Source organism: Lipophrys pholis, assembly GCF_963383615.2.
Source record: "Lipophrys pholis genome assembly, chromosome: 7".
Classification (NCBI taxonomy): domain Eukaryota; kingdom Metazoa; phylum Chordata; class Actinopteri; order Blenniiformes; family Blenniidae; genus Lipophrys; species Lipophrys pholis.
In genome coordinates, this window is record NC_137638.1 from 20,582,614 (window position 1) to 20,598,780 (window position 16,167).

Consider the following 16,167-nt stretch of genomic DNA (forward strand, 5'->3'; position numbering starts at 1 on the left):
TTTTGAACGTGTGGAGGAACAATATGCTGCAGCTGTGGTGTGTGTACTGCTGGGATGGACCAATAAACTGAAGACTAAAAGAAAAAAAGAAAAAAAAAACCAATCTAAATTATAACTGTATTTCTGGAATTCTGCTGACATTCTCATGATATTCTGAAAATACTGATGGTCACGAGGCGCTGAGTGTATTGAGTCTGAGTCTTTTGTTGAGCTTCTTTCTCATCTTTTCTTTATGGCATACACATGTATACTAAACCTTTATTTCAAAGTGTCTTGTACAGCAGTTTTTCATTGCCACCGGCCTCCGCTGTAGTACTATTGGTGCAGCCACATGGGCACAATAGAGGCATAATAGGCAATCCACAATGTTCACCTCTCCCTCTGTCCTGTCACTGTCTTTCCTGAGGGGGCAAACTGCTGATTCCAGAGGTGTGAACGGCCTGCCTCAGCTAAATCCCCACAAACACAATTGGCCAGTGTGGTGTACCAATTCCACATACAAATACGCAGGCGTACGTAAACAAACAATACACAACTCGCCGCGCGCAAACACACAAAGGAAAAGATGATCTTTGTCCCACTTAGATCAATTTCACTCAGCAACTCTGTACCTCCACTGTTGCATGTCCGGGGGCAACAATAGCCTTTGACACAGCCATCGAATGACCACAGTGACATCCAACGTCGAGTGCTGACTGACCACAATGAGCCTCTCTTTCCCTCAGAGCCTCTGCTTTTCTTCTGCCTGATCTCCCGGACAAAGCCGTGTTACACAAGTACCAATTGAGCTTGAACAATTGCTCACAAAAGAGCCACTGACTTGGTGTTTCCAGCCCCCCCGCCCCCAAATGTGCCAAATGTACCACAGCGTGTTGAGACGGTAAATTGGCATCTTATGCAGCCGTGTACAGAGGTTAAACAAATTATTTGGACTTAACTATGGGTCGCCGTTATTGATGAGCAGTTAAAGAGAAACTTGGTTCCAAAAGTTCAGAACAACGACTGACTGGTGAAGGAACGTTATTTGAACAGTGATGGTCTGATTTGATACCAGCAAATGCGTTAAACTGAACTGTAAGCTGTGCTGCTTGGTTTTAAATCCATGTTTAACCCAAAAGTTATTATTTCTGACAACAAAAACAGATGTGTTAATTTAAAAAAAAAGAAGAAAGAAAACTTTTTTTTTTTTTAAAGACATTTTAATCTGACCATCCTTGGATAATGTTTGCGGGCATTTCGTTGCAAGCCTTATTTTCTGAGAAATCTGCTTCGAAAATTGTGTAGTAAGATTTGATTTCATGTGATTTCATGTTTTCGTCACATGTTGTAATGAGTCAAGTGTGTTCTTAACTGTTTTCAGAGATATACTGTTGCTGAGGTTTTCCATCAATCAGATTTTTCCTCTCAAACTTCCTCAAACAATTCTGCTGTACCTGAGAATAAGGACACTGTGTCTTCTGAAGATGAAGAAGTTGATATTGATATGTTACAGAGATGCACTAAATATCTATTTATTTCCTTCATAAGAAATGCAACTTTAATCATTTGTCATGAGGTTGTATTTAGTTTGCTAAGGTCAAATGTTAACATTTTGAATAAGTGTGTGTATAAAAAAAAAACTGTCTTGCTCTCTAATCTTCTCCTCTAAGTCACACAGCTCCCATAGATGTGCACACCAGCAACTATAGTTACTGCTCACTCAGCGAAAAAAGTCTTGAAAACAGAGCGAATAAGTATAAGAAATCTGTTTATATGCATAACGTTGAAAAAAGAAACAGGGCATAAATTAGTTAATCGGCTGAATTTCACCCTCTCTGCTTTTTCCGATTTTAAAAGAGGTTTATTTGACATTTTCATCGGTCTACTGAAGAATTTTCACGAGGCCGGAGCTGCCCAACGATATGGTATACTTGACCTCCGCTGACCTTATCTCCTGTGCTAAGCCTACCTTCACTATTTACGGATGTGGTGTCGATTCACATATATGCTGCATTCAGGGGCATGTTTTTACAGGCCTGAGAAGAAGGGAAAAAAAAAGCAAAAAAAAAAAGCAGGGATTTGTATAATTCTTCCTGATAACTGAGGCGCCAGGTGTCACTTTGTCAGCATGGACAAAGATCAGAGAGGAAGAGTGACATAACCCCTGCAACGTGTTAATCCCTCACTCTCTCTATTCATCCATCCAACCTCCAACAAGGGGTGCAATCTCGTCTGGGGCCAGTTTTCATCCAATTTTGGGCACCTGGCCTCCTTGGCCCACACTGCAGGCTGCCTGTGTCCCTCCAGCGCGTCACTTAGGTGCTATGAATAGACGCAGGCGTATGCTCAGTGCTGTCAGCTGGGCATTGGCACGTGTGGCTCATGTCAGCACGGCTGCAGCGCAACGCTCCTGACCGGCGTCACTGCATTGACAGCACATTTGGGTCGCCATGGAAACAGGGACGAGCGCGGAAGCCTGCCTCTGCACCGACATCCATTGACTACATGCTCCAGACAAAATCTTGACTGTTTTCTCCTCTTTTTCTCTTCCTGCCCTCTGTCTGTCTCTGTATACCTCCTCATCTTTCACTCCCATCTCCATCCCTCTCTATCCCTCTCTCTCTCTCTCTCTCTCTCTCTCTCTCTCCCTCTCTGCCAGTGCTTCTTGTTTACCGACTTATGACGCTCAACAGGGACCTGGAGATTTGAAATGCTGTCCACGGGGCTTTTTATTCTTGTATTTTCCAGTCTTTGTGATTGTTGTGCTCGTGGCTCTAATTAAAAATTATAATAAGTGATCACAAGTTTGTGTTCATGCAAGGGGGTGGGGAAAGAGGAACAGCACCTATAGCGGTTTCGTAAATTCTTGTCTCAGCATGAGGGCCATATGGTCTCTTTTCTCAGAGGTGCCTGACTTTACCTCTCGATCGATCCCCCCAGGCATGCGGAAAAGGAGTGACTATCCTTAATGGACGGGTGAGTGGGTCACTGCGCGTTTCACTGAGAGCCGACAGTTTTCTCAGAGCAAACAAGCAGATTGCAGTGTTTGTACTTTTGCTTCATTTACCACTTTGTGTTTAATCACACGTCGTTTGCTGTGTCCTAGCTGGCAGGCAGGAGAACAGATTGGTAGAGAGGAAAGGTACTGAGCTAACAGAGAAGCACAGCTGAAGGCAGAAGCTCACCGGCAGCTTTTAATTTTCTAATAATAAGCACGATGACGCTCGTCCATATTTGCAGTTCGGTTGGTTTATAGTAAGACATTGAGGAAAAAAAACAATCTTCTATCTTTCCTTTTGTATGTGTGGACAAAGTGCAAAACTTCACAATAACAGTTTGAATCACTTATTAGGGGGTTTGAGGTCACGTGCAATAAATTCAGTTTGAATAAGCAGAACTGTCAGTAAAAATTTACACCACTTAGACTCCACTTTTATGGGTCCTCAGCTGTCGATGGTTATAAAGGTGTGGATGCCAGACATTTATTATCTGCGTATTTATGGTGCAAACACATTAATAATGTGCAAGGTCTCAGATAAAGGTCAATAATTGACTGCTGTGAAATTCAACTGAAAACAAAGAATGGAAACATGCAGCCATCAGTTGCTGGCGGCGTAGTGGTTAGTTAGCCGGGTGGATTATCTCTGATGGGATTCTGGGCTTTATGTGTCAGTTTGCATGTTCTCAAGCTTCCCAAAGTCAGGTGGGATTGACTGCACCCCTGAGTTCAAAAAACAGTTTGGAAAATTATTCCTATGACCAACATCAAGAAGAGTTTTTGAAAGGGATTGCAAAATAAATAAATAGATCAAATACAAGAAATCGAGCGTTTCACATTTTCTAACAGAAGACAATAATAACACGCATCAACAATGTGAGGCTTCCTTCTGTGCGGTGGGACCGTGAAAGCACCAAAACATGAGAAACATTTTCCTGGAAATCTGTAAATAATGTTGATACAAACGCATGAACTTACACACACACATGTTTGCACATCGAGAAGGAAGTTGAGTAACCTCATGTTCAACGGCTGATGTTTATTAGTTCTGAGTTCAGGTTGTGTCCCGAAGACACCCATTCGTCTCTTTCATATTAACCCCATTAGCAGCCCCACTGACAGAGCACAATGATAAGGGGTTGCCAGGATATTGCCGTTATTGTTGCTGTGACTCTATTTCGAGTCTCAGTACGTTTCACCCACACACTAGCGGTAATGAGAGGTGTGTTAACGCCTGAAAGAAAGAGTGCCTGGGAATTACAAGTGATCAGACAGATTTTCATCATTCTCATGGTGAAAAGGTCTGAAACTGACTAGTTTTGTGTTGACGATTTAGCATTCAGCACAAGACTCTCACGGTCATACAGTCTGGTTTATTACTCAATTGAATGTTATTTCAAAGTGTGAAACATGAAAAAAATAAAAAAATAAATTAAAAAAGCTATCCCTAATAGTGGTACTCATTATGACATAAGAAGTATTTTCTAAAAGTAAACATGCTACATGTTCATAAATATTAACAGTGAATGTAGAAACAATCACATAGTGACTCAAATGAGACAAGACTTTACTTTGAAGACGGTCTGGAAAATGAATCCATCATCATTTGAAAGGTTCCGTCTGCGCGAACACACACACACACACACACACACACACACACACACACACACACACACACACACACACACACACACACACACACACACACACACACACACACACACACTCCAGCATCAGCACATCAGTGTCAGACAAACCAAACAATGCCCTGCGCTAGGCAACCATGCCATCCCAGTACAGATGGCAGAGTCTGATCATGTTTATTTTACTCTAATCTAATGCATTTAAGTCCCACTGCCTCCAAATGACGTTACTGAGGATATGCAAGTCTGTGTGTGTGTGTGTGTGTGTGTGAGGGGGGGGGGGGGGGGGGGAGAGAGAGAGAGAGAGAGAGAGAGAGAATAAAGAACAAACCAACTAATCACAGTTTTATACCTAAACAGTCAATATCTACTTACCACTGTATATCCTGTCTCCTTTTTTCCCCCCAATAAATAATATTAAAATATCTGTGAAAATAGGTGAAACTGGGATTCAAAGGTCATTCAAAGCTTCCCCATTTAACCCGATAGTAATAGTTACAGCAAATCTGAGTTTGCTAACTTAACAGGCTTTTGACTCTAATAGTGGCTCTACACTGAAGGATCCTCCAGCTCCCGTTGTCTCCTGGTATTCTTTCATTCGGTTGTTTAACCTTTTATCTCTTGGGCAAGGCCACAAGATGGTGAAGTGGCTGGCACAGCTGCCTCCGAGCGAGGAGATGCGGTTCAAACCACAGCCTTTCTGATTGGAGCTTGCATGTTCTTCCTGTGCTTTTGTGGATTTTCTATTGGTACCCATTTTGTTGATATATGTCAAAACACCTACTTGTAAGCTGCGAGATCTCCGAGTTGCTTGGTGATATGTCAGATGTGTTGGAGCAGGATCACTTTGAAAACATGCAACATATGACTGAAGATGAAGTTTTGTCACTTTAAAATTGCAAAACTAGAAGAAATGAATATCTTCAAAGTGAAAAGTGCAGCATTTCAAGGTTTTAACACATTGAGCGAATTACAAATAAGTGGATCATATATTTAGCAAAGTAGTAAATAAAAAGTCAAATCTTTTAACATTTTCACCACATGGCAAATGCATCACATCACTATCTTTCTTTCGGCCGTGGGCCCTGTTTTGATTTCCAGAGAACTTTTGGGATCCATGAGTCAGTCTTGACGGCACGTTTAGACGTTTCCACAAAAATCAGAGGCCCACACAGACGGGAAGGACGGATTGTCTTGGCACGACATGTCGGGTGTGGCTTTCCATGGTAAAGCCGAGTAATGCACAGAGGTTGTAGCCACAGATATGAGTGGCTTGTTTGGCTTTACTGTGGTTTAGTTTGTTGCACGGAAACAGATCCATCCTGCTGCACCTCTATCCACCCTTTTTTTTTTTGTCATTGGAGGATTGTCACTACTTCATTCTTTTGTAATCCAGCTCCCTTTTGATCCGTCAGCCCTTTTGATCCTTCAGCATATTTCTAATGTATTTGCAGGTTAGTCAAGTCCCTCCACATGCCAACGGTGGTAATCATCATGTTAAAATTAGATTTACACACCTTTTCTTTTTGTACAAACCTGATTCACCCGTCTCAGGCTTGCAGTATTCGTGGATATTTTTGCAGCATACCATTCGATCAGATTGCTATATATATATATATTTTCTGTTAAAATATATATATATATATATATATATATATGAAGTTTTCTATAGCTAGTGTTTTATCCATCAGTGTATATCCACCGATGTTTCTGTTCAATATCGGCACACAGTAAATCAATCACATCATCAATACTCAAGCCTCAAGTTCTTGTTTTTCAATTTGGATTATTTTCTTGGATGAAATTCACACAAAGAAAACTATACCCGTACTGACACAGGAGCCAGACTGTACTAGACGATTAAACAATAATTAGAAAAACGAATTGAAAAGTAAATAATCTTGAGGGCTCATAATAAACCTCAACCACCACAACTGATAGTTCCTGCTGTTTCTTTGGGTTTTATGTGAGTTTTGGCTCATTAAAAACATTTAGAACCCTTTTGTTGTTGTGGCTCATGTTTGTTTCAATCAACCAAGTTGCCCAGAGGAACTCTAAGAAGTTATTGGAGATTTTATTGAGAAAACATCTCATATAAAACAAGAGCACTTGATACCAGACTTTGCAGTGTGTTTATAATGCAGTGCAAGCAATTGATTACAATAGATATAATTTTGTTGTTGCTAAAATGTACAGACATTGTATACACACTCCTATGGTGGTTTCCATAATAACAAATGTAGCTGCTAATTTTTCTACTGCTTTTAAAAAAACATGCACACAAAATAAGAAACATTTGTGTTTGCTGGATAATGTCTTCGTTGTAATAATGGTTTTTGACAATAAATTATATTATATTATACAAGTGGAAAACCTGATTATTCACCTTTTAATGGACATGCATTTGTGGAATGAACAGTAGAGCTGGCTCTGTGTGCAAAGAAAAGATGCTTGGCATTGGCAAAAATGAAAAAAGATGCACTTCATGGACAATGCTCAAAAATTCTACTCTACTACTCATCCACAGAGACATGTTCTTTACAAATATGGGAGCATTTAAAATGGAAATGAATAAACCTTTCTTAGCAAGACCCAACAAAGAAACTAATCCGCCAAACACAATTTTCATTATTTTGTCCACTTTAGAACTAAAATAAATGTGTATACATTTTCATTTTTGTCAACATACTCACCTTGTAAACTGCTTCAAGCATCTTTGTCAATTACGCAGTTTCATTTTAAAAAGTAGGCATGTGGGACAGCTCACCTCGTCCCACTCTGACTGATCGGAGCTTCATTAGGGTCCTGTTGTCTATTGCAGGAATCTGTTTTTATGCCCCAAACTTTAGCCCAGTGCTGTATTTATTCATATTATTATACACAACATGAAACAGACGAGCTGTACTTGGTTTCAGTTGCAAATGAGACTTGACCTACTTCTGGCTGGGCTCTTTTTCTGACTGCAACACGTGCATTCCTCACGTCAGTCAGAAAGCAGTGGCAGTTTTTCAGATCTGTGAGTTTGTAGTGCTTCCTCCTTCCCATTTTAGTGTGTTGAAAATGGGATACCTATTTATACCGCACGTCTGCAGGAGCTGGTTTTCCTGATTGCTCCGTCAGAGTGCTGGTCTGTCTGTGGCTGCAAGCTGGAGGGGCTTTACTCTGCTCATCCCCCTCGGTGGGGCTCTATCCCAGCAGGCTTAGTGACACAGGCCCGGGCAGCTGCCACGAGGCTGAACAGGCAAAGGGATAAATTGCTCCATCTCAAGCAGAATAATGAAGAAGCACACAAACAAAAGGCTAAAAACATATTTGTGTTGTACACCCTGGAACACTCCTACAGAGAAATATTTACTGCACCTGCTCACATGCAGTGTAAGGCCACCGGTCGCCCTTGATGGATGTACTCCTATTGCAATTTAGCATTTAAGGAACCGGGCTTGGTCGAAACTCAAGGACAAGTTGGGCTGTGCACTGAACAAACGTGTCTTGTTGGTTATTTACTTTCATTATTCAGAGTGTGAGAGTCCAAACACACACCAGGGAAGTTGATGAGCTGAACAAAAGACAGGTGCCCTAATCCCACCACACTGACTGACGTCTTGTGACAAATTACTGTTACTGACACCGTGTTACTTTTTATTCCGATGGTCTTGGAGAATCTATTTTTGTCTTGTCACTCTCATTAATAAAAGATATTAAAGTGTCTACATAAGAATATGACTGGTAGAACATAGCTCTAATATTATATTTATATGACACACATAATCCACATATAGGCCCATCCATGTGCGGGAACAGCTCATGTTGAGGTCTAACCTCCCCAACATTGTGTGCTCAGCTGTGTGTAACACCTAAGAGCCAACTATTGACAAGTACTGTGACAGTACACAGCATGAGTGGCCCTGAGGCTGTGTATGGGACCAGAGTCACACAGCACTATTGACTTAGTTAAAAAGGAATAAACGGCTGCTGTTGTTTGTCTCCCATGCTTTTTTGTCCTGTAAATAATTGTGTCTTATTCCCACTTTCTTCCCTCAGGCTCATTCTTAAACAGCCTCTCCTGCTGTGATCTATAATCTCTGGTCTCTGAGTCCTCCACTTATTACACGGATCTCTTTTGACCGACCTTTCTGTCCCTTTGCACTTTTCCACTAAGTTATGTAATCTCAGTGTCCATGTCATTTGGGACCTCATATCGACAGTCTACTTCTTTGCTGTCCCTCTGCAGCCAATGCACTCTGTGCCTCCACTTAGGGAAGCTGCATAGCATTACCCAACAACATCACAAATTGAAAAAACACAACAAAAGCCAATATTGATTCCATCGAAGTTTATGCCTATTCATATCATTGCGGCGCGTGTTTATGTTTTCCGTTTGACCCGGCCAAATCCTTAGCATGACTGTCATTTGGTACCTACCAAAGTTAAGTTACATAACTCGCCATGTGTGTGGGTTCAAAACAGTCTTGTCAGCTGATGTTATGTGACCAGTGTTGACTGCAAACCAGAAAAGACTAGAACTAAGGGATTTAATACATGCTTAGCCCTTGATGGACAAATAGCACACAATTCCTCACTGACCTCATTTTTCTTATCTTGTCACGATAAGGTGGGATTATGATACCTGGTTGCCTTATGCGACCTAAAAAATATCATGTGCGTTAACACCAGAGCAATGAGCAAAATTTGTAATCTCTCTCGTGTACATTTTGGTATTTAGTTGTTTTACACAGAAACTGTAAGACATTGATTGGGAGTAGCTTGGATTTGTTCACAGGAAAGGGTTGTTGTTGTATGTGTCAGTGTACAGGCAGCACTAAGACTTTAAAATAAAGTACTATCTGAAATGTGGCACAATAAGACTTGTGCATTTGGGACAAATAAAAGATGTTGCATTGGAGCACATATAAGAAATGTTCCAAAACAATAAAGACAAAATGCCTGACCTCCCCCTGTGATGTGCCCATGTTTACCTCTGGCATCCTGTAGTTTGCACTTATCATGCGATCCTAACAGGGATTTTCTGGAAGGGGTTGTCTCCTGTGCATAAAGCTACTCTGCACTGCTCTCTAGTGAACTTAGTGTGAAATTACACTGTAAGTGTCCGCTCGCAATGTTTAACCTGCAGCCCCATCTAGTGTTGCACTTGTTTAATACAGGATTCTGCACTGGTGCAGATGGTTGAAATGATAATCAAACCTGAGAGGGGAATAAACAGGCTATAGTCTCACACATGTCGTGTAATATTATATACAGAAACACTCAACACATTTTGTTGTTTGCTTATCTTGTTTTTGCACTTCAGAGATACATGGAGAAGTGCCACAAATCTCTCAAAAGTAGACTATGTTCATTATAACAAATATACAAAAATCCATATATCACATTTACATTCATACATTGTAGATTCAATGAAAAGCAAAATCCTATGACTGTACATAACGGATAATCTCACTCAGGTCATAACCCGTCACTGCAAAGGCATAACCGTCACCATCACAGAACTTGGCGCCACAGATTTGGGTGTCTGTCACACACTCGTTATGCAAATGAGCCACCTTGAAGAAGAAAAAAATAGAAAATCAATGAGGATCAAATTAAAAATAGGACAACAATAATGTGATAAGTTAAATCTAAAAGACATGTCAGGCTTACATATCAAAGAAAAACATATGTTTAGCCTTAAAACTCATTACCTCCACGGTGTTGGTCTCAGGGGTCATAGACAGATGCCACACTCTGACCAGAGAGTCCTCAGCAGCAGACAAAAGCTGCATTGCACAAAGAGATGGATTTTATTTAGATGCTAGAAGAAAAGCTCAAATATACAGTATGGTTATGATTTACACTAAATTATGTCAGAATATTGAACATGTCATTTACTTTGACAAAAGAAATAATAGAATGGCGCAAATGCCTGATAGAAAATCTATCTTGAATACATTTGTGTTGTAGAATAGAACGGTCCAGGGAAAAAGAAAAAAAAAGAAAGATTGAACATACCAGTCCAGAAAAAGGAGCAATGTCCAGCGAGTATATCCAGCGAGCATGAGCGTTGACCTCGGCGTGCAGAATTCCTGTCACTGCCTCATAGAGACGAATCTGGCCTGTGCCGTAACCCGCCACCACCGTGCCTTTCCACAACTTGACAGATGTGCAGCTCATACTGACAACAGCGAAGAGACAGGGAGGAACCGATGCCATCAGGGAATAAAAAGAGAAGATAATGGTCATTTTACTATGGAGGGACGGGTAATGGAAGAGGCTATAATACACTGAAATAGAGCAGTACAACTACTTATGAAAAGAGATACAAAAGGGACAGTGAAAGTAACAGAGTAAGTTTCACCTCGTCGCTACTTGTACAATCTGATTATATTATATATGTTTTTAATTAGTGCATATATCAAAATAGAAAATAAAAAAAACCACATCAGTTCATACTCAAAACCAGGGATCGTGTTGAGTAATTGAAATTCCTCCCCAGACTTCCACACAAAGAGGTTGCCCCCATCGTCTGCAGTCACCAGATTAGCTATGCACTCCTGAAAGGACAAGAAACAAAGTGGGATGAGATTATGTAATTCACTGAATGGTTGTCCTTCCTAGAAGTATTACATAAAGTAATTATTTATTTAGATAGTCTGATATTCATGTAAACTTTAGTTCTATCCTGTATCAACAACATTTCAGACTGATTGTAGACGACACACACAACATACCTGGCTGCCTGAGCACTCCGACGCCATATCAGTGATGGACTCCTTATGCTCCTCGAGAACCTCGGACAAGGTAATGTTACTTCCCTTGCTGGGGACGTCAAATACCAGGATTGCACCAGAAGAAACCCCTACACAAAGAGATGGTAGAGTTATACTCGGTGCATATAATCCATTTAGCATATTTTACTCAATACTTACCCACACAAATATAATTCTCCCACACTGCTGATATCCCTCGACCGAACACCGCCTGTTCTGCAACACAAATAAGGTTTTTGAGTACACTCGAGCTGATTAAGAATTTCTCTCGCACACAAGTGGCTAATTCAACAAATGTGCAATAGCGGATGTGCAAACAGTCCGCCGAAAAGCAAAGAAAAACATTGTGAGTACATTGTTTTAATTGGTGGAAGAGTTGTAAGTGTTTAGATTGATCAGTTTCAGTGTGTGTGCCAGGTGATACGGTTTTACAATAGTCACATCACAATGATAACATGAGTTTGATTCCTGGTCCAGGCTTTCGTGTGTGGGGTTTTGCATTAATTACAGCAAAGAGACCCTGTGACACTACACTGAAGTCATTTTTAAACTGGGAATAAAAATGGATGGATCATTAGGTGTCTGCTCTGAAAATGGTCAATTTTAGTAAATGAATGGGCCCTTCCTGTTTCTGTTTTATGTTTTGAGACTCTGCAGACACTGAAGCAACAGAAGTATTTTACATATGGTACATTCAACACTTCATCAAACATTCATGAGACTAAGTTAGAAAGGTCCAGCTCTTAGTGCGTCGTCCACCTAAAATTGAAATGTAGCAAAAATTACCTGTCGGTGTTTCTGGGGTATCCAAAGCGTGCCAGTACACCATGATGGAGCCGTCAGATTCATACATCTATGACAATAGATTTATACGAATAAATACAGAAAAGATATACTCATTTATATTTTACTTAGTCAAGGATATAGATTCCATGTGCATTTTATTTTATTTTTTTTTAAGAAAGTGACTGCAGTAATAAGTAAGTGAACCAGTAGCAGATATATCAAAAGTATCAGCTGTGAGACAGCAGAAACATGGAAAATGCAAACACTCACCTGAATGCCTTTCTGAGAAGTCACCACCAGCAGCTCACGAGAGGGGAGGACACAAAATGCAGCCTGTTTCAAAAAGATTTTAAAAATCCACATTATATGTTTCAAAAGTAATACAAATGTAGATGAGTGTAGAGAGTGGTCAAACAGTGTTTAATCCACCAAAAAACACTTTCAAAACCAATCCCCAGACTTTGGAACATTTTAGTTAGTCTTGACAGGTAATGGCAAACTAAATACACGCACAAAACGCATGCAATCTGTGCACATAAACTAGTTTTGGAACGATCTAATGGTCTAAACGTGGTAAATGGGAGGGACATTGCAGGAGCAGTCCCACACAGACACAGTGGCCCGACCTGCATGATGAGGGACGTGCTGGTGGCCACATTGGGCTCTTTGGACTGCAGCTGGCGGTGGGAGTAGTTGAGTCCGTCCCAGGACGCGCTGACCATGTTGACCACATTGGCGTGGACCACGGTGAAGTAGGTGAGCTGCCTGGGGGCGATGCGCAGCACGCTCAGGTTGTTGTACAGTGCCGACGCGCTGTTTTTGATCTGGACGCTCTTCTCTTTGTGATACATGGCGCGGTTTTCGTTCAACTACGTGTCCAATGGTGGGTCAGCTTGTTTGGGGCTGGAGAAAAGAAGCGCGTATCATCGTATACTCAGAGTCAGCGGAGTCATTAAAACATCGTGACGCTAAATAACTCAACATGATTAGCCTCAAGCTAAGGCAAGCTAGGAACAAACAGCACCATAAACAGAGGAGAATTGTGAGATGGAGTGCTCGTACCTTTATGTCGGGCTACAGATGATTCAGCTCTGTCTCCATTTAGTCCCGTCGTGGCCGATTTTTTTAAAGATAAAGTTGATTCGAGCGACACACTTTTCTGCAATAGGATTACCTTTGCGTCCTCGGCAGCTATAGACAACGGACCCCGACGTAACACGTCACCTTTGCGTGCCTGGTTGCTAAGCAACGGTAGACCATAAGGAACACGCGAAGAAGAAAAGCAACGGTAAAGCAAACATGTTTTGAATATTGAAGCTTTTGACAGCATATTATTATTCGTATAACAAACTAGACTGTAGACGAGCGTGTTGCCACCGACTGGTGGTATGTTTTCTACTTTTACCGTCGTTAAACTGAAAGTTTACTGCGACGTGTGGTGGGAAACGTCATGATTTGTTAATGTGTTATCCCTAATTGCATCCAAATGTTCCCTGACAGCACAGTAAGCAACGAAAGATAAATGCATCCGTGTGGTTTATATATGATACTTACTATATTGTATCAGTAGAGATGAATACACATGCAGCTTGTGCTTGTTTACACTGGGATTTTTCAGGCCCCATCAAAAACAGTTCCTTCTTTCTGATTTGTAATTCTTGTGCCTGCCCAAGAGGCAAGGCGCAAAGATTACTGTCTCAGGCCTGTGAGTGTGAGCAACTGTGGTCTGATTAAGTGAAATCGATATCTAAATTTAACATAAACACGTCCCTGCATGGAATCATTCCACATAAACCACTCAGATGATCCTACTCTGCTGATCTTGCTTTGTGGTGTAGGGCTGGACTTCGCAGTATACTTTAGGTCATTACCTTCTTCACACTTAAACTGTGTGTTTCTTTATTACTACATCTATTAAATCTGTGGTGATTTTAGGGAGCCTCGGTATTGACATGAGCTCATTTAACAGCTACTTCTTTGAAGTCTTCAAAATCTGCAAAACTTTTGTTTTTAAATTAATTCATTACTTAAGGATTGTGTGTCATCTCTCAAACAGATCAGCCCCTGGACCACAATGCCCAGCTCCAGGGCCAAGTCCCAGGCCGAGCAGCAAAGAAGTCAGTTGTCAGTCCGCGCGGCCACACCTCCAGCAGAAGACACTACCGATGACCTGAAGATACAATGGATGGATACGTTGATCCAGGAGGAGGCAGATGAGATAGTAGGGGAGATTATGGATGAACTGATGAGCAAGGTCATGGAGGGTTGTTATCAAGTTTGGATCGAAAGACAGGTAAAGAAAAAAAAAAACTTTCTTGCTTCAATAATTTCAGTGGTACAAGATATTTGTTTCAAGCACAACATACTGATAAATGTCTTTATCCTCCAGCTTATACCTTTCTCTGCATCCTGGGCCAAGAGTTACCTCACACAGAGAGTTGTGCACCAATTCATGTGCCTCGATGTAGGAGAAGGACCAGATGAAGGCTCCAGAACAGAAGATTCTGAGCCTATGCCAGCACGTTTAGATTGTTGGGCTCAAGGATGTGTGCCTGTCGTTAAAGCTGACCAGGAATCCCATCATGTCTCACAGCAGGTACTCTGATACATTTCCTCTTAAAGAGGTTTCAGAACTTTGCCTTTTTTAAAGCTATAATGAATATATATCTATGTCCTTTTCCAGCAGGAGACTGACGTGGACCATGTCCCTGTGCAAACCAAGGCAACAGTCAAACAACCGTGTGAAGTTTTGACACAAATGACGAACTCCACAAAGCCGGCTGATGAGGAAAAAAATCCTATTAGGCCTGTCAGAGAGAAGCTAAGGAGAATGCCTTGTTTTTCTCCTCCAACACAACCGGATAAGAAAAAGCAGCAGATTATCTTACCTCCCAGCAGTGTTCAAGAGAAGTTCTTACCACCGCTGTCATGCCCAACAGAAAAGAAGGCCATCGAAATAGAAAGTAAAAATGTGGCTAATTCTGTTGTTAAGCAAAAGACAGGATCATTACATCAGTCCAAGCAGCGAAATCCCATACCGAAGCTTGATCCTTCCTCTTTGCCCAAACTTGCCGTTTTTCCTCAGTATGAAATAGTAGATGACGACCACACAAAACGATTTTCACAGGATCTTAGTGGACTACCCAAACTATCAACAAAATATAACAAGCATCACACTGAGGCAACCTCATTAAAACAGCATAACAAATCTGATGGCAAGTCAAAAATGAGGTACAGGAGAAATGAAAGGCCTGTCTGTCCAAATGACTTGTTTCCTTCTCCACATAGAGATGGACAGATGGATGGACCTCTTAGGCTGGACACAATGGTCTTGGCTGCAGGTGTTTCCCTCCGTAAACACCAGACAGACAATCCTGACCCTCACAGATTGAATACCTCTCTCCAGTTTACTAAGATGAAGCCGATGCAAAGTGATGGAGTGAGGCCTCTAGTTCCAATTAATGAGGTTATCTCAGGTCCCCCTCCTCAGATCACCCCAATACTTAAGTCAAAGAACAGCAACAATTAGTTAGTGGTATCTGTTGATAGTAGAATTATCTGAATTGTAATTTAATTGGAAATTGTGGTTTTTTTTTTTTATGTTTTTATACAAAATAAAAACAAATATATAATATTTTAGGGAAATGTATTTTATAGCACTTCGTATTTTGTATGCTAATAAATTGTGGCTTTATGAAAACTGCAAATCACTGCATCCTGCTTTTATTTACATTTTAAAAATCAGAACATTTGCGATATTGTGGTTGTAGAGATTGTGGAATTATCTGACTAAAGTGCGCATTTCTTTGAATAATGACTTGCAGCCACTGCTATGAAAGAAAAAAAACTTCTAAATAAGTATCAGCATGTTATTAAATAAAATGTTTTTGGTTTTCTCCAACATCACGGCAACTCACCATCCCTGGACTCTGTTTCTGCAACCGACCCTGCTGAAGCCAAAGGGCCGCCCCCTCAATACGAGCCAATCAGCATTCAT

The 16,167-nt window shown here is 41.0% G+C and overlaps 2 protein-coding genes and 1 long non-coding RNA gene across 3 annotated transcripts in view; 1 reads left to right on the forward strand and 2 right to left on the reverse strand.

The window, feature by feature from the left end:
• The window catches only part of rhobtb4 (Rho related BTB domain containing 4), a 264,128-nt gene that overhangs the window by 40,941 nt on the left and 207,020 nt on the right, over positions 1-16,167 (reverse strand). The window lies entirely within an intron of this gene.
• On the reverse strand, positions 8,941-13,560 carry wdr54 (WD repeat domain 54). Its single transcript, XM_080467765.1, has 10 exons — positions 13,233-13,560; positions 12,797-13,073; positions 12,441-12,503; positions 12,171-12,237; positions 11,544-11,600; positions 11,346-11,473; positions 11,068-11,168; positions 10,627-10,789; positions 10,320-10,394; positions 8,941-10,181 (listed from the first exon to the last, which is right to left on the reverse strand). Exons 2-10 carry the CDS (start codon positions 13,019-13,021, stop codon positions 10,050-10,052), a joined length of 1,011 nt encoding a protein of 336 aa, XP_080323891.1. The 5' UTR covers positions 13,022-13,073; positions 13,233-13,560; the 3' UTR covers positions 8,941-10,049.
• Positions 12,776-16,080, forward strand: LOC308112323. Its single transcript, XR_013935480.1, has 4 exons — positions 12,776-12,926; positions 14,227-14,463; positions 14,560-14,766; positions 14,854-16,080. It is a non-coding gene; the product is annotated as an uncharacterized lncRNA (long non-coding RNA).